The sequence below is a fragment of the Lepisosteus oculatus genome, chromosome 4 (genome assembly GCF_040954835.1).
Source record: "Lepisosteus oculatus isolate fLepOcu1 chromosome 4, fLepOcu1.hap2, whole genome shotgun sequence".
NCBI lineage: Eukaryota > Metazoa > Chordata > Actinopteri > Semionotiformes > Lepisosteidae > Lepisosteus > Lepisosteus oculatus.
The window spans coordinates 17,425,753-17,447,862 of record NC_090699.1 but is presented as its reverse complement, the minus strand read 5'-3'; the positions used below and the strand labels follow the sequence as shown (position 1 = coordinate 17,447,862).

Here is a 22,110-nt window from a genome sequence, read left to right as displayed (position 1 = left end):
CCAGCCAGCCACCTCAATGGTGGTTTTCTTAAAACAGAACATATTTAAGGAGGCCATATTGAGATAACCTGTTTTATTCTCATACATCTAGAGATCTAGATGGGAAGCTGTCTGTGGACATCAGGCAGATCGAACCTCCGGAAGGGTTAGCGATAACTGATGAGGATGTCCACCCTGGAATGGCAATCTGGAAGGCTGTGAGACACGTGACGGAGCAGGCCCATCTCAAAGCCGAAGAGGACAGGGACGATCTGGACCACCCCTTCTCTGCCGAACACCTGGCGCAGGCCCTCGGGCCCCGGCAGTCCCCCGAGCTGGGCATCAGGAACGCCGCTGCTGCCGAGAGACGCCAGGAGGCAGACGAGCTTTACCACACCTTTCCCAGAGCCCAAGACTCCGCACAGGCCCCTCAGGATGCAGAGTTCCACCTCCCCCGGGACTTTGCGGGCCTGTACGCCTCGCAGAACCAGGAACCTGAAGACGATGTGGATCACATACACCACCCCCCCCAGCCTGGCCCGCGACACAACCCACCGGTCCAGACAGAACCGGTGAGCTACGAGGTGAAGCACCAACCAGAAGAAGACCGGGACCCCATCTACCACGGCGTCTAAAAACCAGGGCTGGTTCACTCTTCCATCTGCTTCATTTCTGAATAACTGATGCTAAATCACAGGCCTAACCAAAGCTACTCGGTTGACTTGTCTTTAAATGCGCAGAAGAAGGATTAGTTTGTAAGAGCTGTTTTCTAATGGGGAGAACCTCGCTCCCGTCACAGGCGACTGTCTTCTGTCACACTGAAAGCTTGGCCGAGTAAGATCCCAACTGAAATCCTCTTTAAACATGGAACACTTCTGCATAAATTGGCTAAAATAAAAGCTATTGTTAACCGTTTTGATGTGTTTGTCATATTTTTCAAAAGAAGCCAGAGCGTTCATAAAAAATACAGCTAGAACCAGTCTGTACTTGCTTTGGTTTGAACGTACTCAGCTTTGTGGCACAAGCGTGTAAGAATGGATGAGTTGTTTTAGATTGTTCTTGGTGTTGCCCGGGGCTTTTCTGATCCCACCAGAGCTGCCCTGTTGTGAGCTCCCTGCACCCCAGTTCTCTATTTTAAATACTTCTCAACTATTCTACACATGTATTTCCCATGTAATGCACCTGGGGACCTCAGGCTCAAATGCAACCCCTCTACAGGTTCCATGTGTCAGGACCCCCCATGTGCCATCAACCTGAACCCCCCTCACTGCTCCAGACTTCCAGCCATGCAGCAGTGTCTCAGCATGGAACAGTAAAAATGCACAATACATCTGTGAAACTCTTGCCCCCCAGAAAGCTAAACATTTATTGCAAATGCATTAGACAACTTTTGTTGAACAATGTTACAATATGTATATACTGTATAAACTGGTGCATCCCTTGAATATGTTAAAAGACTGATTTTATTTAATGTGCAGGTAACTGTTTGCCTTGTTTCGGGTTCCGACCAGATGAACTTTTCTTAAAAAACCTCTCCCTGCTTGCAGACTGACAAGAACCTCACTTTTTTAAGATGTCCCGGGACCCTGAGCTTGAGGTCACAGGCAGTTTTCCAGTCAGCAGGAGTCTTCCGCTCCTATGACACCTTTCTTGATGATCAGGTTAGCATACAAGGAGGTCTCTCTGAGAACAGATGCAAGACAAGGTGCTGTGTAAGTAAAGATCAAGTTTCACTGCATGGAAATCAAGACCTATACAGTATATCCAGTTTTTATTATTTCAATGACATTCCCTGAATACTGTTTTTCATTATCTCTCAATGGTAAATTTAAAAATCTATGTCCAGTAAAGCAATGGTTTATTCTTTTCAGGCTAGGGAATTCTGATAAGGCAAGGTCAGGCGATTCTGACTGGACCTACCAGCTGAACTGGGTATTGACCAGCAGCAGAGCCTATGTTTGACATTCACATGTGGAAGTAATGCTTGTTCTCACCATTTGCAGCCAGTCAATGAACAAACATTTGGGCTACCTGAACGGGCTGATTTTAATTTGGGATTTATGCACAAGACCATATTTCCGTCCTTCGGATGAGACATTAAACCGAGGTCCTGACTCTCTTTGGTCTTTAAAAATCCCAGGGCGTTTCTCGAAAAGAGTAGGGGTGTAACCCCGGCGTCCTGGACAAATTTCCCATTGGCCCTTACCAGTCATGGCCTCCTAATAATCCCCATCTAGAAATTGGCTTCATTACTCTGCTCTCTTCCCCACCGATAGCTGATGTGTTCTGGCGCACTATGGCTGCCGTTGCATCATCCAGGTAGGGCTGCACACTGGTGGTGGTGGAGGGGAGTCCTCATTACCTGTAAAGCTAGGGGCTTTGAGTGGAGTGTCCAGAAAAGCGCTATATAAGTGTAAGCAATTATTATTGTTATTGTTATTGTTGTTATTATTATTGGACGTTCATACACAGAACCATTCAGTAAAAGTGACTACCTGCTCTGGCCTGATTGTAAAGGGTTAACTTCACTTGATGTTTAGACACATACATTGCTTAACATGGAATTCAGTGAATTACTGAAAGAAAACTCAAATAAAATCTTTTGTTCCATTTGTTTACTGCACAGGCCCAGTATGATGAGCTTTAATACACCTAAGAAGAGTAATTATTATTTTCTTCTTTTAAAACCTATAATAAAATAAATAAATCTTACCCTGTGGCGACAACAGCAAATGCTTTCTTAGCCCGTTCATAAAATGCAAACCTTTCCAGCTTTTCTAAAGGTTTCTGGAGGAATGAAAGAAATCAGATCCCTCAGACACACTTACCAAAAGCCTCCTGTTATCTACAATACCATCTTCTACTCCAAATGAAGGACTGCAAATTACAGGAACCTTGCTGATATACCACCTCCTAACAGTTCTTATGACTTCTGTGTCTTCTGCAAAGACAGCTGCTTCTGAGAAAAAACCTGGCCATTCAGTATCAGATATCCTTCACAGTATGACTGAACCGGAGCATGCATTTACATCAACATATTAAGCAAGAAGCACACGATGCATTTTATTTAAGCTGCAAAAGGCTGATAAAAGCTGAAGTCCCTTAGACTCATCTGATTGCACTATAATAGTAACTCACTGACATCCGATCCAGCTTGATGCAGAAGCTCCTGATACACGTCCCACACATGCACCTTCACCCCTTTCTGCTTGTCACTGTCCACCACGTCCATCACGGCCGCCTGTCACAGCAGACACAGACGCTGGCCATTAGAGACAGGGCGCCATCGCTGACTCGAGCAGTGCACAGAGGACTCGTGGCACCATTTTAGTCTTGCGGCTGGAACGGACACCTCTAGCTCGTGCGAGTGCAGAGATGCTAGTGTGAGCTGGCAGATGACATTTCAATCTTCAGACCCCCCCTGCAGGGATGATCAATTTAAACACGACTTTGACATATGGAAGTCATAAGCTGGATGATCAGCAATCACGTACTGTACTTTCATACTGGGGGACCACTGCCTTGGTCTTTGAATGAAGGGAGCAAACAGAGGTGGCCAGACTGCGTTTTCTAAACACAGCTTACCCAAGGTCCGCGGCACATGGGATTGACTGAAACTCACTGACCCACCAGCAAACTTGAACTCCAACTTTATTTGTCATTACACTTACACGGGTGCGTAGTATAGTGAAAAGTGTTTCTCAGTAGTCTCTCAGGTGCAGTATATAAATAGAACAGCAGACAAGAGAATTGACAGAAAGACAATAACAATAACAGTGTAAACAACAGTATGGTGCCAGTGCAAAATTGTCAAAAACTATACACAAAACAGAGAGAGTATACAAACAGGACAAAAACAGTGCGAAAGTAATACGGCGAACCGTGCAAAAATAATACGGCGATTGATAAATAGTGCAAATAGTGCAACTAGTACAGTTTTAAGTACAATTTCGGCTTACATTCAGCTGTCGTGTATGTAGTGGTGTAGGAGTTAATGTATGTGGAGTATGGAGTGTGTATGGAGCAGTAATGACTCTGACAGGCTGTGTTGCTGGAAGACAACTGACAGCCATTTGTCTCTCTAGCTAAATTTGCAGAAGGAGCTGCAGATAGATTTGGGCCCTTCAAATTCAGGAGATCAAGTGGGTCACATAAAAGACATGCTGATGTGGCAGTTTAGAAATCATTCTTAAAACGCACCGTTTTAAATGACCACCTTTATAAGATCATTAACATTGTATACAAAAGCCAAAGATGAGGCTAATGGTGTCATTATTCAGTTCATCTCTTGTTTTATTTAGTACCAGGAAAGAACAAATGACACTAAAGGAGCTGTAATGACAGACCTGTGTACGAACCTACCGGACAAGGGACGCAAGTGTCGAGTGGAAACAGCTTCAAGATGGCTCCCAGGAGCTCTGGAATACGCAGGCCTACAGTAGGAAGAAATTTATCAGGAGAGCAACTGACAAAGCAAACTGATATGTGCAAATTCATGGCACCTTTTTAAAAAAACGCCCCCTTTTTCCCCCATTCACACGCCCCTCAGGATAGTTTCACTGTCTGACACAGACATCCCACAGGCTGGGCCCGCCAAGACCTTCTTTCACACAACCAAGCTCAGAAACTACCAGCTGGGGAAAGAAAAGGACAAGAGGGGCTCCCTTACCATCAGCCCTGATTTCAGCCGGCCCACACCGGCACGAGGAGGAAGTAGGAAAGTTCGCATCTGCAAGAACTGAAAGAAGAAAATAAATCCCAGTCCTGCAGCTCCCTGCTGAAAAGATGTCACCGCAAGGTATGTACTGTACGCTTCACGGCAGGGCCTGATCCGAATTGAGATGAAGATACCAGAAGAGGGAAAGAAAAGGGGAATGCCATATTTTTCTTGCTTTTCAAATCAGTTTTTGAGCCAGAAAAGTTTTTTTTTCCCTGCAATTCACTGGAGTAAACAAGGGAGACGTTGAAAGATTGTTTTAATGTCTTCTACACCTTCGTTTTTAAGAAGCACCCATTTAGGCAGGGCTGGAATAAATGTTGTTGACCGACTTTACTAAACTATCAACAGAGTAAGGTGGACAGAACGATGTTTTGTTTGCAACCTTCCTTTTGCTCTTTTCTACATTAAAAGTCTGATTGCTGGATCTCTTTTTCTAACAATGCAGCTGGAAGGTTGTTGGTACAGGTCTCTCATGTTTGCTGTATGTTACCTACGGTGCTCTTAGTGGCCACACATTAAACTTCCTCTACCTGGTTGACAAAGCTAACAACAAGAAACTTCAGTTGACTTCAGCAGGTGCAAACATTTTACTGTGATTTGTGTCTTTATAGCAACAGAAACGGTACAGTTTTATTCATAATCCTTTATAACTACAGTTGAGCGTTTGTCCTTCAGTGATAACTGGGGACATTATACTTCAATAATATCAAAGGGGGTCCCAGGGGCTATCAAGCATTGAGTTATTCTGTCGGATCGTTGCAAGAGAAGGAAGTTTGGCTTTTAAAAGAAAAGTGCTGGCACTAAGAAACTATCGAGCGAAATGACTGGGCGGTGAAAGCCTTTAAATAGCGAATATGGCACATCTAAGACGCATGCGCATCTACCGGGGTCCAAAGTTAGCTGGCAAGTCAAAGCGCTCACTTTCCTTCTCTCTACAGCTTTTATTTCTGATGAAAGGCACGTAAGCTGAAGTCATCCCCCACCCATGCTACGGTATAGTATTTTAAGTAAGTTAAGACCGGTGGGGTAAAGTATAGTAAAAAGTTGCCGTAGCCGTGTTATAAGCCTGTATATTGTTGTCATTGAGAGGCCCGTACGTGCGCACTGTCCGAGCGAAATCACTCGTTTACCTAGCTCATCGCCGTGACCCATTTTCGCCAACGCATACAACAGGTCTGGAGAAATGATAGACGGTATTCCTTTCAAAACGACCATCTCCGCAGCAGAGCACAGCCTGGACACAGCAACACAGACTCGGGAGGGTGGAAATAGGGAAGTCACATGACGGCCGTCTCCTTCCGCGATTGGTCCGCAATGAGGAAGTGCTCGCTCTCTCTCTCTGTGCACATGCAGCCCTGTACCTGCTGGGGGGCTGCGTAACCTTACCGGGGAGGTGAAAGGGACCCCAATCCGAGCGCCGTGGGAGCACAAACTTGAACCCTGCAAGTGTACTCAGCGCGCCCAAGTGTCAAACGGCTGTCATCCAAAACGATTCGCAGCGTTTGAGTTGAGGGCTAGCAACGTGCCTGCGGTTCTGCCGGAAGATGAGGTTCTGTTGGACCAGGCGGAGCAGCCGCACTGACTTGCGGGACCACAACATTCAGTACGTTTTCATCGCGGGATGTAAAGCCGTGATTAGCATCGTGCTATCTTTAGATGTAACGTGTTTTTAATCAGCAAATCGACCCCTCCCCACACACACACACACCCCAAAGCGGAAAACTTTTGTTTCATTTTACTCGGTGACCAAATGTAATCTTTGGCATGAGATCTCTTTTTTTTCACTGCTCGGGAGGACGACGCTCGTGTCTTGTAAAACCCTCGAGCGCCGTGAGGAAATGTTGGTCTTTACAGATCACAAACTGTGTGAAAGATTAACCGCTCTGAAAATACTCTCCAATATCCTATTGGTGGCGAGAATCCGAGGAGGCAGCTCTGTCCGCCTCTGGTCCGCACGGCCCTAGTTAGTCCAATATCTGCGCCATCTGTCGGGGAAGACAGGTACTGCGTGACTGGTTGGTTGCTTTATCGGGGTGGAAGTAACTCGGTATCATTTCTGGTACTATAACATGACTTGAGCTGTGCTGCGTATAGCTTTTCGTGGACGTGTATATTTATTATTTCATGTACAATCTATAGCATTGCTGTACATTGTACTATTACATCGTATGATTGATCGGCGCGCTGCTGTTAATTTATTGCTGTTTTTTTTCTTCACTTACTCTACGATGTATTTAACTTTTCATATTTCACATTAAGACTCTATTATGATCATTCCCGTGGGAAAATCTTGTTTTGTGGCACAGTTTCAAATAAAACAACAGAACAACCATCACCGACAAAGAATTCAGGACAAACATTTCGGCAACACACTTCCAATGAATACTAGAATAAAATGAAAGACAATTATACAGGTTTTATTTTTTTAAATATTACACAAGCATTTTAAATGTAATGGCCCCTGAATGCTAATGGTGTATGTTAAATAGTTATATTTGTAGTAATAATAATAAACATTAAAATTCAGACTGTGTTATTCTAAAATACGTTTACCAGTATCATTCCAATGTGTTATTTATAATATAGCTGCTCGGTAGAATCAGTCTGGTTCTGTGTCCCGTCTATAATTTGTCACGAAGTTTATTTCTCCAGCCAGGCAGCGTCTCAAGAATAAATATTCGATACATGCAGGTCCGTTGGTGAATTTAATTTAAAACTACAGCTCCAATACGTTATTAGATGAATAAACAAGAAAGAAATCGTTATCTGTTCCTTGTTGATGGGATAAAAATATTGCTTCATTTGTATTAGTTTCTAAGGTTTAATAAATGGATATTATACCGGAAATGTAAACAGGCATTTTTAATTACAATAAAGTTAGGACGACTCAAGATAAAAGAGTTGTTCAACATAAGAACACATTGTTGCTGTTTAAACAGCAAATGATTAAATCGAGAAAACGAATATCATAAGAATTCTAAACGCGATTAATAACAGCTGTCTTGTGGGATGTTAATGAACATGTTCAAAAGAGACAATTCGGACTTCGTTATTCGAACAAAACAAATCATTTATGTGACTTGAAAATTGTACGAATGCTTCTGCCCCTGCAAGGCGTATACTAGTGTTTCATTGTAATTATTCAGACTGAGGGAGATTTGGCAATGTGGGCTGTGGGAGAGTGACCACAGAATACAGTACGCTTGCTGTATTAGTTCTAACAAATTAGCCCGTCCTGGCCTCAGGAAAACTTCCGTTCATCTTAAACACATTAACGACATTTTCTTAATACCGACGGATCTAGTGTAAAGATACTTAAGACGGTCTCAATGCAAACGGATTTGAACGAACAAGAATACATTTACTGAGTGAAATAAAATGATCTTTAAATTGTTTTAAAGCAGTTAAAACTCTCACTTGTATACAGCATTTGATTGAAATACAATTAAAATTGTAGTAAATAAACAGTTCCTAAATTATACAATTTAGTGTTATTTCAAAACTGTGCGATCAAAAAGTATCAGGACGAATAAAATTGTTCTGATCTGGCATAAGAAATCATATTTAGATTCTCAATCATGTTTTCCCTAGTTTACCTAAAAGATTTATTGTCTATTTTGCTATCCATAAGAAAGTCCTGTTTTCTCAAAGCTAATGGCGGTTACTTCAAAGTGAGACTCTTTCTAATATCTCTGCTTGAGAGTTATTTCGATAATTATTCGCCCAATTTGTTATTAAAAGTGCCTTTTCTCCTTTGCCGCGGGATTCCTCTCTGGGGAAAGCTAGCTGGAGTGCATGGGGTTCAGTTGTTTTTTAATTTTATTATTTCTTTGAAGTGATCTGTTTATCAGAGGGGTTAAATTCTCAGTTATCAATCAATGGCGACGTTTTTTTTCCACAACTTTGTCTTTCCTACGTGACATATTCCCTTTACAATCACACGCATCACTTGCTCCGCTCAAAAGAAGGACAAAAGAAAATTGTTTCACCTCTTACATTGATTCAGGGATACTAGCAGCTGGTCACCTCCCCTAATATGATAAAAACTAATAACGATAAATAAGAAAGAAGGACCTATTATTGTCATGTTAATCTCTGCAGTATGGAACTATCTATGTTATATATTTAAGTTTAAATAGTAGTGTATTTTTCTTTAAAAATTCGAGCTCATCCGTCTCCTTTCAGATGAGGATTTCTACCTTTTAAAACAAGAGCACACTACTATCTGACGCGGTTTGTGCGGATGTGTTCAGTTCTGTTTTGACTTGGGTATTTGGTCGTCGCAGGTAGGCTGTCTATATTGAAAGAGGCTTCAAAGAGCGCACAATCTGCGGACGGACTCAGGAATTTGTTAAATGCGGATATTTGAAGAGATGAACGCCGCTTCACGCGGCGAGGCTAGCTGAATATGAAACTCCTCAGAAAAAACATTTCAAGACGGGAGGAAGGAGAAAGAAAAAAAAAGAAGGAGACGAGCAGCGCGGACCATCGGGTGAATTTTAATTCCGCGTAAGCGTTCGGATCTGCATGAAAAAGGGTTGAGGAGCTCAAATCGAGTTACATAAATAAAGCCAGCGCCTCGGCCAGAATAATGCGCCCAAACGTGCAGCTGCTGCTGATGGAGGTGACTTTTTCTCTTCCCTGATGAGGTTGTAATTTAGAGGAAATTTCTATTTGGGCTTTTTCAATGGAAGTGTGGAGGCGCTGCAGCTGCGGTCTTCGGGAAGACGGGGAACGACAGACTGATGAAGGAATGAGAAAGGAGAAGCGGAGGAGCCAGCGCTGTCTGATCAGTTGAAAGCTCTATTCTTTATCCGGGGGCTCACGCTGTTCCGCTTTGGTTCTGCTTTTTTAAATGAGTTTATCACGCTATGAGGGGCTGCCTCTGCCAAAATGTAACGTTTTGCCTCCTTTGTCCCCGCTGAACGCTTCAATTTGAGTCTACATTTATTATTTTGACCTTTCGTTAGCAGGGGATGGACTTCAAAGTAGAAGCTCTGTTTTTTTTTTCTCTCCCCTTTAAGGAAACCTTTGTGCCGTCTCTTCGGTGTGAGAAGCTGCCCCCTTTTTTTCTCGCGCTCCTTTTTCAGAAGTTTTGTTCCAGGAGTCGAGAAGAAAGCCCGCGCTGGGCGAATATTGAAAGAAAATAAAAATCAATTAGGCTATGGGCTTGTGAAGAGAGGGCGAAGCTGTGTGAAGAAAGCCCCGAGATCACAGGGAAAAAAGTGGCTTTAGAGATGGGGTGGAAATAAAAAGCTCCCGCTTTAATCAAATCGGCTATGGTTTTACACGTCCAAATCCAAGTTGTCTGCTTCTGTCGAAGCAAACCTTTTTGTGACTTGCAGGTATTGTTAATTTCAGAATATGCATTGTTTTGGCATCGCATAATATGAACTTTATATTCATTTGTTTAAAAAAAATAGCGTAGTGTAAGACTCTTTCACCAAGTCGGTATTTAGCTTGCCCGTTAAATTTTGTATACGTTACCGAGGGATAACAATGTGTAAATCAGGTTGGTTGAAGTAAACGACTTCTGTCTCCCATTAAGAACACTCTCTTGAACAGTCTTCGTTGTTTTTATATAGCCATCAACCCTATTGTATTTTTTCCTAATTATCTAAAAAACATTTTCAATACAGAGGCAATACTAATTGTGTTACTACGTATTATATTGGGTTTATTTAACATCTAGGATACCTAACGGGGTCCAGAATTTACAGCGGATTTCTACATCTTGGTGAGAAATGCCAGGAGCAAGCGGGGTAAATTCCACTCTGCAATCACACAGTAAAAACACGCTGATCCTCAGGTGTGGAGGCTCAACAGCCGAAAACCGCGTTTCTTCTCTGCATCCCGCACACTGACCCGTCTAGACAAATCGTCTCTTCCTCAGAATTTATCAACAAAAGAAAAAATAGTAACAATGTAGGATGTTGAAATGTGATTGAAATACGCTCGCTTTAACGTTTGTGTGTGTGTTTTTTTTTAAATGCCTTTCACTGTTTACATTATGGTGCACCCAACCACGCAGTCAAAAGTATTAATTCAAAGTGAAAACATCTGAAACGCATTATTCCAAACCAGCCACTGAAAACAGCCGAATCACTACAGCAGCGTTACATTCACATGTAAGAGATGGATTACAATGGAAAATGTATTTCAATTACCACGTTGAGATCCAAGAGTGTGTGTGGTGTGCATAGTTTTGACGCTATGACTGGTAATTATGATCATTTGATTTTTTTTATTATTTAATAAATCTACAATGACGCTCTGGACGTAAATCAACAGACTTCCAACGCAGGCGGGGGGGGGGAAGAGAGAAACTGTAAATTGTTCAGCCACAGAACTTGCCATTTATTTGGACCTTTTATTTTTGTTTTCTAGTCGGATCCTTTACACACGCGCTTCTCTTGTAGGTTCTTTAAAAGCCCACGATCGGATAATGTGACATTAAATAGATGCTGCTGGGAAAAGGGGCAGTTGACTAACCCGCGTCAGTACACTTTAAAGGGCTTATACAGTACGACGACCACCTGTAACTTTTTAAAAGTTCTTAATCGCATAAATCGTGAAACACACCTCTCTCTGCGCCTGAACACCTCGTAAGTTACGCTACAGGCTGACGTGCTGGAAGATCAAATCAGGCTTTGGAGTTATTATATAATTGATATAATATCATCATTTTCATAAAAGCCCGAGTTGTATTTAAAGAAGAAAAAAAATCAATTATATAATTTTAGTAGAAGCCCAGTTTATATTTAAGCAAGAAAAAAAAACCCAATAATAACAATGCGGTTGTACTGTCAAGGCTCATATTAAAATGTGAGACTGGAATAGCTGTACAATCGTGATGACGACCCTTAACCACAGTTTAAGAATAATAATAATAATAATAATAATAATAATAATAAATTGCTTGCACTTATATGGCGCTTTTCTGGACACTCCATCAAAGCGCTTTACAGGTAATGGGGACTCCCCTCCACCACCACCAGTACTGTTTTCTTTATCTTTTACTCAGTGTGTAATTCTGAATTTATTTTTTAGACCTATTTTACTGTATGGCAAATGGAAACCAAAAATTCCAGACTTATTTCACTGATAAGTAAATGATTTCCAGACATGAATAACATGATAAAGTGCACGCTTATCTATTAAAACAGATCATTTCGGAAGTGTGGTTCTCATACACGATGTCTTTCATCACAAATCACCTCATTAATTCTTCTGTAGGATGTTTGGTCTATTCATTCATATACACAGTAAAATCCAGCAGTAAATTCTACTGTATATATTTTGCAATTAGCGTTTCACTCGACTTTTTAAAAATTTAGAAGGATTTATATATCGTGTTCAATATAAAACGCAATCGACGGGGTGATTTCAGTAGTTTAAAAGCTTTTACAGAGGGACGTTGAGAGATTGTGAGCCAACCTTACACTGATAAAGGTCTGACCGCAAGCATATCGGCTGTGCCCCGGCCCCGATAATTATTGAGATTTACGGCGTGCGCATATACATAGTCTGTACTGTAGCGCCATCTAGCGGGTATTCAGAATAAATCCCGATTTCACTATAGTGGAAAGAAATTTAGAGACGCAGACGTTATATTCAGACGTAGACTATACAAGTGCTAGAATCTCTGACGTTTCGGAACGAGTAATAGGTATATTCCATGCTGAAAAGAGAAGAAAGGAAACACAACGTATCGGCAGTGGAGCCTTCTTCGGGTGTAAGCTAAAACACAGCCGAAACGTTGTGTTTTCTCTCTTCTCTTTTCAGCATGGAATAAACATATTCCTTGTTCCTTTGCAGCCTACGCATGCTGACGCAGCTACCTACCCGAACTCTCTGACGTTTTGTCTTATTATATTATTTGATTTTCTAATATAGATATAGTCGAGTCAGTCCGGCTGCCCATCAGCTCAGACAGTACTCCCCACTGGCTGCCTCCTCTCCACCTTAGCTCTCCTGTCGGCGGCGCTACCCACCAATCAGCACCGACAGGAGGTCTGTCTGTTGGAGGCGGCCGGCCCACGTGCTCTCACCCAGGTTTCTGCTAATTCAACATAGTCATAGATTGCTTTCCGCCACAAATTACTTTCTTCCTAGCAAAAACAAAATCTGTGTTAAGATCACAGTGTAAGTTATGAATGGATTGGAAAATAGGTCTAGAAATGTGAAGACCTGATTTCTTCCAGGCAAATCCCCAAAACCACTGGCTGGGATGATAAAGCTGTAGCAAGCAGGCAAGACGGTCAGATACATCACCAAGAGCGGAATCCACAACAACAGAGCTGCTGCAGACAGGCACCTAGCCAGGTAAACCAATGTCCTTTACAGCTGCATATTTTTTCTTCCAAATTCACAGCATTCAAATAGCTCATTTATAATACTGAACACAGTAACACTAAATTTACAGAAAGAGTCTAAAGATAACCATTAATTTCACGGCAGTCAGTGGTATTGCTAATATAGATAAGCCAGCAGCCGAATCACCCTGCAACTCACAACTACCAGCCCACTGAAGCTCATCCTGGTCAGTACCTGGAGGGGAGACTCCTGGGAAAAACTAAGGTTGCTGCTGGAAGAGGTGTCAGTGAAGCCAGTAGGGGGCGCTCACTCTGCCATCAGTGTGGGTCCTAATGCCCCAGTAGAGTGACAGGGACACTATACTGTAAAAAGGCACCGTCCTTCAGATGAAATTTAAAACTGAGGTCCTGACTCTCTGTGGTCATTAAAAATCCCAGGGCGTTTCTCGAAAAGAGTAGGGATGTAACCCCGGCGTCCTGGCGAAATTTTACATTGGCCCTTACCAATCATGGCCTCCTAATAATCTCCATCTCTGAATTGGCTCTGCTCTCCTGCCCACTGAGAGCTGGTGTGTGGTGAGCGTTCTGGCGCACTATGGCTGCTGTCACATCATCCAAGTGGATGCTGCACATTGGTGGTGGTGGAGGGGAGTTCCCATTACCTGTAAAGCACTTTGAGTGGAGTGTCCAGAAAAGCACTATATAAGTGTAAGCAATTATTATTATTAATATGAAGGATACAGGAAGAACTGAAATAGTAGATTTAAAGTGGACAAGGCACAAGTCTAGCATGGGCTGAAAGGGACCAGGGATGGAGTCTTTCAGAAAATGAAGCGCACGGGGAGAGGTAGTTATGCATAGCCATGTGAGAATTCCTACTTCGGTCAGGTGTAAGTGACCACACTGTCCACTGGAAAGGACATCTTTAATGAAGAAAAAGGCAAGATATGAGTATAATGTTAAACAAACCGAAAATACAAGAGAACTCAAAACCGGAGAACTACATTTCTTACATTATTTTACAACCTGGACTGTTCAACATTCATTGCTAGAAGCACATGCAAATCTATGGCTAGTGATGTAGAATGACAGGAGGCCCAGTTTGATATAATCTTAGATTTTGTGTTTGCGATTAATTTGTTTGTTTCTAATATTTTGAATATTCAATATAAACATGTGCTGTGTGTGGATTAAATGAAGAGTGAATATTTTACTGCAAAGATGTTATTCCTCATAGCTCCAGGTCAGCAATTATCATAGTTTGTACTTCTCCATAAAATAAAACTGTCCCCTCATGTGTCCTCTTCACAGTTGATGACTCCTTCAGATCCCTTATGCCATAACTACAGTTCGTATTAGACTCTGCTAGCAATCCGATTAATTGGTAACGAGCGTCACTATGGCTTTCCCTGTATTGTCTGAGTTTGCAGTCTGCTGAGATCTTTGGTATCAGAACCAGAATCGGAGCACTGAGGAGGATACAGTTCATATCTGTATGATTTTCTTTCAAGTTTCAGGTCATTCATTCTTAAGAGTTTACAGCCCTTTATTCCCCCTAACCTCAAATTTTATTTGAGGAACTAAAGGATATTTTGATTGGAACACGACTCTTTCAGATGACAATTCGTTGAAGTGAACACATCAACCCACGCTGTGAAATATTGATTATTCACCAATGCAATCCAAGCTAGATGCAATCAGACGCAGGTTGGGAGCCACAGCACGAAAGCAAGTTCCAGATACAGGCCCACTCTACAAAGAAGAGGGCCTACTAATGCTAGTAATTGCAAACGAAGATTTCTTCTCGGATTAATGTGCAGCATGACTATTGTATCTGAAGGGACCAGACAGACACCTACAATGGTTAAGGCACAGACAGCTGTACTACTCACAGCAACATCGGCGTCATGCTCACAACTCATCCAAAATATATTATGGATATATTGTGGATTACTAAAAAAATAAATGTTTTGTATAAAACACTGCTTACAAAATACAAAAAAAAACTATTTAATCATTGGTCAACTACAAAAAAAATAAAATGCTATATGCTGTACATAACTGCTCCCCAAAAAACCTACATGCCTGTGTGGTGGTACAGCCCAGAGGAAGGATGGTCTGTTGAAGCGCTTGGATACTGGTAGCTCTACTGCTGCACTGCAAACCCAAGACCAGCCTCCAGCTGCCTGGATAGAGTCTTTACAGCACTTGTTAGCATTCACATTCTCCAATCCAGGTTTCAGCTGGTTCTGCCTGCGTAAAGCACACTGTTAATGGGCTGTATATACTGTAGTCTGCAAAGGAACAAGTAATAGGTTTATTCCATGCTGAAAAGAGTAGAGAGAAAACGCAACGTTTCAGCTGTGAAGCTCACACCTGAAGAAGGCTTCACAGCTGAAACGTGTTTTCTCTTCTCTTTTCAGCATGGAATACTGTAAACCTATTACATGTTCCTTTGCAGACTACCCATGCTGACACAGCTACCCACCTGATATACTGTAGTATACTGCATCTCTCCTTAACCTGCAATGCTCCATCGGTGAGAGTGCATTTTATGCAAGGATTTGCACTATTCTATCAACACTACAGAGTGACAAAATTAAATGTTTGATCCGACACAGAGCTTCAGACAGAGACATGTATTAAATATAAAATCAAATAAACTACGGATCAAAATGCCAAGACCGATGCTTTCAGTTTTTAGTGGAGATCTCCTTGGTATTCTCACAAAAAGCTGTGCTGTTCTGCGGGGACATTCATGAAAAACCCACAACACTTGAAACAAAACGCAGCAGAAACTACCTGAAGAACACAACAGGGAGCGTTTAAATGTTAATTACTGGCAAATTTATTACCACGGAAATTATTCACAGCTGTGATATGTTTGTGAATGCTTCTACAGTACTTTGTTAATCTGTTGGTGAAGCAGAAAACAATAAAAACTGATCAATGATGAATGCAGCAATTATAGTTCTTAGTTTTGTAACGCTCCTAAAAACAGTATTCTAGTTATTTTTTATATTTGTACAGGTAACGTGAAATCTCTGATCATTTCAAAACTGAACATGACTAAAAGGCCTAGTTGGTAAAACAGTTTAGGTTTGGTGTTCAGTAAACTAATCAATAGATCAACAAATATCTGCAGATGCAGGGGATTTCAGGGCTGGAACTGAGAAGATTCGCACTAGAAAACCACTGTTCAAAGGTGATTACATTCTTGCAGCTGATGGTTACTTGACCTTTTCAATCCTTTTTCTTTTCCCCAATGCCGTAATGATTAGTCAAGTCCCACGCTCAGATCATTAGCAACACTATTTGTCCTTAAAGCTGGCTTTTCTCTTTTCAACAAAGGCAGTCATTCCTTCCTTGCGGTCATCCTGCAAAATACAGCAATCACATATATGTCTATCAGTATCTGCCAAAACAGAAAGAACTCAAACTCCGCAGGTGAATCTGACTCACCGTGGCAAAGGTCGCGTGAAACAGTCTCTTCTCCAGTCGATTTCCTTCCGCCAAAGTCAACTCGAAAGCTGGAACGTGGACAGTAATTACTAAGATTTGTTTTAATTAAGAATACACTTAGTGTATTTAAAATGGACATTTAATTTCCATTAAAAATGCAGATTTTTCTATCCTATTCATTGATTTAACCGTAGCCCTCTTTACCTTTAATTTAGAATTATTCAACGCAAATTGTATTTCATAAACACAGAACAGAAACCTCAGGACAGGTTTACGACATGACAACCTGTTCAAGGTTTAAGCAGTCAACCAAAAACATGAGCAACGTATCCTTTTACAGAATTACCATTACTAGTGCTTTACAAAGTATGCAGTGAAATACTGTATATTTGCAAAGATAAGTGGGGACAAGAGCCGAAACCAGTTGGCATCTCAGAATGCGGTTGGAAGTAAGCCAATGAAAGTAGCCTACCTGCATTGATAGCCTCTTTGGCCATCGCAGACACAAGCTTAGAGTTCTCAGCAATTTTCTCTCCACATCTGATTGCTTCCTGCACAACCTGATCAGCGGGGTACACCTTACTTACAAGACCTGCGAGAGGGATAAAACCAAATCATACATGTTCGCTTTCCTCACGGAAACACAATATTGCACCAACGCACACAATGCTTTGTTAGTTGTGATTAGAAACCTGCACAACTGGAGGCAATTGGTATAGATTTTCAAGTTGTCACGTGACTTATTTTTGTGCCAATCTGATTTGTTTTGAGCAAATGATGCTTTTTCTGTGTGAAATTGTCAGTGAATGGGATTTCAAATGCTTTGTTTAGAACTCTTTGGTTCTGGTTTCTGTGATATTGGAATCCCAGTTTTCCACACCTCTGGCCGCATGAAAGTGAACTGTCATTTCAATGAAGAGTGTCAGGCACCAGAGATGGATTTCCCTAAAGCTTTTTATGGATAAATTTAATATAGGAACCCAGCACTGAGCATTGCTTTTGGAAAAACAGAAGTACCAATTTCAAAAGAAAAACAGGCAGTCCAAATTACCATCAGACTAGTGCGCTTAAAAGTGAGAACGGGAGTGTGGAACAAGCAAACCAGCCATGTTGGTGAAGCCAGAACTCAGGCAGTACTGGCTCCGTCTCTAAAGTGAGGAAAGTGAGCCAGTAGAATAACTTCTCTCATGACACAGCTGGATGGGATCCTTGGATCAATAAGCTACAAACTACCAAACACAACAGATGGGCTGTAACGTTCAATGCCCATTCTGAGCCTGAAATAAAAAGTGCACTATAGCAAGAATATAAAAATGTGAATATAATGATCATCATGCATTCACTGCGCAACATGTAAGGAATCCCTGACCAGTTGAACAGGCGCTCTCTCTGACAGGCTGAGGCACTGTGTAGCGGAAAATGTCCAGGACATGCTCTAACCAGGACAGCCCCTGATCCCCACCCTGTTGAAAACAGGTGGACGTCACGGACACGCCACCTGCATCCTAAGCCCACCTGGCAGAACAACCTTATGGGATTAGGCTGCAGACAGCTCCTCACCTCGAGGGTTGTATACTGTATACTGACATTGAGGCCCCAGCAACAAACAAGGTGCAGTTCCACAGATCATACCTGAGGCCTTAGCCTCCTGTGCTGAAATCCTGTCTCCTGTCAGGACCATTTCCATAGCCAAAGACTTCCCCACAGCTCTCGTGAGTCTCTGTGTTCCTCCGGCACCTGACAAAAATGAATGCTGTGAATCCTAATGTGGAGAAGTTACTATAGACTGACAGTACTTCACATTATTGTACAGCAAATTTAAAGGTACCTTAAACATGCACACCATTATGATCCAAAATCATAATTACAGGAGCCTTTGCAGAAATTTCAGAAATCTTTCTGTCCACAGCACTTACGCACTTTAACTAAGAGAGTTGTTCTGTGTTGCTACATTATTTGTGATCTGGAGCATTGTTCATAGAGGAGGGTAAATGGTCTTCCAGTGGAGAGGATTATACCAGTTAAAGATATGGGTTAGAAGGAAATCAACCTTTAAAAGAAAACAGAAGAAATCTGGCTGGAAGGCCACTGAAATTTGCTTTATTCTAACATACCTGAATCCAGCTACAACTACGATACTGTTCTCAGTTTGACAAAAATTCCTGTGCTCCACCATAGCAGTGTTTCCCAGTCTTGGTCCTGAAGTACCGCTGTCTCATGTGGTTTTCATTCCAACTAAACTGTGCTCGTTTTGTTTATCAGAGTCTTAAAAACACTCCTAAGCCATGACACAGGTGTGGTTCATGCATAAATTAAGCAAATTACATCCCAGCAGGTTTAGTGTCACGTATAAAAATGCCGGACGGTTGGTTGCCCATAATTATGGCTGACATGGCTGCAAAAGGACAGCTCAGTGACTTTGAAATAGTGGGGGGAAAGTGTATACTCCTGGATTCCACAGATATGCAAAGTGCAAAGCACATCAGGGGACCAATTCACTCAAATTTTAACCTGGGAAGCAAGCAGCCAGTCTAATCAAGAACAGTGCTCTTTGGGTGCACTCATTCCCCTAGAAGGTGAGATGAATGCTTATTGCTGCTTAATGCTCCCGAGTGATCATCTTCACCCCATGTTGCTGCATGTTTCTTTCCTGCCGGGAGGGGCGTCTTCCGGGATGACAGTGCCTCCATCCACAGAGCACATGTGGTCACCCAATGGTGTGATGAGCATGGCGCTGATGTTATCCATATGGTATAGGCTTCTCAGTCTCCAGATCTGAACCCAATCGAGTACTCATGGGATCAGCTGGAACAACGCCAGAGATTGCAACAAGGAGTGAGTTAACCGACTTTGTAATGGAAAAATGGTGCTGCAGCCCTCCTGCAGAATTCCAGATGCTGGAAGACTCTAGGCCACAGTGCAAACAGGATGTACTGGCCGCATGTTAGATCTGACACCATATTAAGTAACTATACATTAGTGCTTCCATTTTTTTTTCTCTACCTGTACAAAGTTAAGACAACTCAAATTTACAGAATTTTCCAATTTTAACCTTGGTTTGTTGCCTGTTGTTTTAAGTCAATGAGTAAATCTGTCTTGCGTAGTTTATAGAGTCCTGCATCAGTACTCTATACTACTGTTGGAGCTCTCAACTTTTAGACGTTTTTGAACTCCAAACAACAAACATTCCAATAATTCACTGTCATATTTTGTGAACTAATATAAATATACACAAGTTAAATTCAGTCCTGTTTAGTTAGACCGCCTCTTCATCAGAATACACAAGTTCCCGTCATCACCGAAAAAAACAAATGCTTACCAGGAATGGTTCCCAGGAGGATTTCAGGCTGTCCAAAGTGTGCTTTCTCCCCCGCATAAATAATATCACACATCATCGCCAGTTCACAACCTCCACCGAGCTTTAAGAACATAAATCACAATCAAACTACTGCTTTAGAACACACGTTTAGTGAAATGTCCTGAGAACTGAAGACTGCTTGAGAGTATTATAACATTCATGTGGACAGAAATGGTAAATATACTGAAGAAATAGTTACTGGATGCCCTCTTACGCATTACAAATCACATACTCACAGCATAGCCATTCACTGCAGCGATGACGGGCTTCTTAACTGTCGAAAGTCTGTTCCAGTGGGCCAGGAAGTTACCACTGTAGCACTCCTGAAAAGTTCTGTTCTGCATCTCTTTGATGTCAGCACCAGCTGAAAAAGGTCACCCGGCCCGATTAGATATCCGACCAGTTCAGCTAACCCAGCACTAGGAACACATGCAGTGAAGAAGGCAGTTTCCCTTTGTTCCCTGATACCATTGTGAAGAATGTTCACTGCTACACCCACATTCTCAGATTCCACTGCCAAGCAGTTAATGACCAGACTTGAACACGTTTTTCCAATACCTTTGAGAAGACTATGTCATGTAAAATCTGTTACTCTCAAATAAAATTGAGAGGACAGATTTACAGACTCTTGACAGATCTGTCCCAGGTTTCGGCAATCCCTTTGTATACTTTTTACAGAAAAAAATAAAAGTGGGAAATTTTAAACTGAGCTCTTACCTGCAAATGCTTTCTCACTTCCAGTGATAACTATGGCACCAATCTGACTGTCTGCTTCGAATGCGTCTAAGGCCTGACCCATCTCAGTCATCAGACCATCACAAAGTGCATTCAAAGCCTTGGGACGGTTCAGCTGGATAAACCCCACATTCTGCTGTGACCCCTTCTTTTCCACCAAGATATACTGGTAGTGGCCACCTAAGAAAATGTTGATCACAATCTTCACGTTATCTGTGGTTGGATGTACTTTGAATGTGTCCTACGTTTTACAGATTAAGCCATTATTCTATTCTGCAAACAGATCAGAAATAATGCTTCAGTTAAATGTCTATCTGCATAAATGGGTGCAAATCTAACTCACCCACTTGTACACAGAGGTCTTAGTTCGCCAACATATTAAAGATAGGGCGTAGCAGTTGACACGTACATTTTCCATTGAACAACAATTCTAAACGTTAACAATTTAAAACCTAAGAATCTTATAACAACGTATTAGACTCAAGATTGCAATTCAATTTTTAACAAAAAAGAGAGTACTCCGTAGTGGGGTTGGTAGCGTACTCTTACCTGAGCTACAATTTTGCGCAGCTACAAATGTGTAAGGCAATGCTTTCGCAGGCTTTAAAAGCAGAGCTGCAGTTCTGCAAAGCGCTGCCATTTTAATTGAAATACACGGTAATCTTTTCACAGTCGCAACAAATGCTTGAACTTGACACTTCTTTGCAGGCAACCCACGTCCTCTGGAAAAAGTGAAACCACGCGATATTTCCCAACCAATGGGGATAGGGGCGTCGCTGATTTAACCATAGACCAAATGACTAACTAGATTTCCCCCTATCCGCCAATACTGTCGCGGAGCCTTATGGGACCTGCAGAGTTCCGGTGTTCCAGATTTTCTATTCTATTTCTGCAGTTTTCTATTGAAGAATCTGGGTTTTATGTAGAAGTTTCCTGAAAGTTCAGATATACATGTCATATGTCATCGAATCAGACACTCGCCTGAATTTGGCTCTCCATTGTTACATAGCTGCTGTAAATAGCTGCAAGAAATGTGTTTGTGCTATATTTTCTGCAGGACGTGTCGTAGAGGTGTAGATTGGATTGCTTTATCTGAGGGCTGCATTGGGATGGATCGAAATGCAGATTGAAACACTCCTCGCAGATCCGGCGTGCTGCCTGGCTGGTGCTGAAAGTGTTCTCGTGTTGTCATGAACGAGAATGCAAATAGAGTAACAGGACATTTAACTTTACTTCAATTTAACGCGGAACAGAAAGATTGTTCTTTACCCTTTTGGCTTTACGAGACATTCGTGTTCTTCTATTTAGCGAAACAAATTAAACTTGAAGAATATTTATGAGTAAACGAAAATTTAAACGCCAGCATGTACAGTAGTGTGGGCACTGATTTCTAACTTTGAGATTGAAATAACTGGGAATGGCTCATTTCAAGCGACCGAATAGTACAATGATGGTATTGTGGATTTATTTTTTATTACGTTTATAGTAATTATGTTACAGGTCACATTAAAGAACACAAGCTTTGAAGTGCCACGTGATGT

At 41.8% G+C, this 22,110-nt stretch overlaps 3 protein-coding genes across 4 annotated transcripts in view; 1 reads left to right on the top strand and 2 right to left on the bottom strand.

Annotated features, from left to right (window-relative positions):
• The window catches only part of LOC107077309 (uncharacterized), a 28,277-nt gene extending 27,383 nt beyond the window's left edge, over positions 1-894 (top strand). The window contains exon 6 of the mRNA XM_015346413.2: positions 92-894. Coding sequence (XP_015201899.2) covers positions 92-614 — 523 coding nt within the window. The 3' untranslated portion in view covers positions 615-894. The remainder of the gene's footprint in view (positions 1-91) is intronic.
• Positions 59-6,491, bottom strand: fuom (fucose mutarotase). Of its 2 annotated transcripts, XR_001478351.2 has the most exons (7): positions 5,830-6,491; positions 4,649-4,717; positions 4,342-4,412; positions 3,122-3,220; positions 2,693-2,766; positions 1,544-1,662; positions 59-333 (listed from the first exon to the last, which is right to left on the bottom strand). XR_001478351.2 is itself a non-coding variant. In XM_006630253.3 (6 exons), the coding sequence occupies exons 1-6, from the start codon at positions 5,912-5,914 to the stop codon at positions 1,596-1,598; spliced, it is 465 nt and encodes a 154-aa protein (XP_006630316.2). In that variant the 5' UTR covers positions 5,915-6,490; the 3' UTR covers positions 1,314-1,595. The 2 variants fall into 2 exon arrangements, 1 of the variants encoding a protein (XP_006630316.2); XM_006630253.3 differs by lacking the exon at positions 59-333 and having other exon boundaries at positions 1,314-1,662; positions 5,830-6,490.
• A 9,347-nt stretch (positions 6,492-15,838) lies between these two features.
• echs1 (enoyl CoA hydratase, short chain, 1, mitochondrial) lies at positions 15,839-21,305 on the bottom strand. Its single transcript, XM_006630252.3, has 8 exons — positions 21,119-21,305; positions 20,552-20,749; positions 20,071-20,198; positions 19,796-19,895; positions 18,109-18,213; positions 16,949-17,068; positions 16,477-16,544; positions 15,839-16,391 (listed from the first exon to the last, which is right to left on the bottom strand). The coding sequence occupies exons 1-8, from the start codon at positions 21,207-21,209 to the stop codon at positions 16,326-16,328; spliced, it is 876 nt and encodes a 291-aa protein (XP_006630315.1). The 5' UTR covers positions 21,210-21,305; the 3' UTR covers positions 15,839-16,325.
• Between the last annotated feature and the right edge of the window lie 805 nt (positions 21,306-22,110).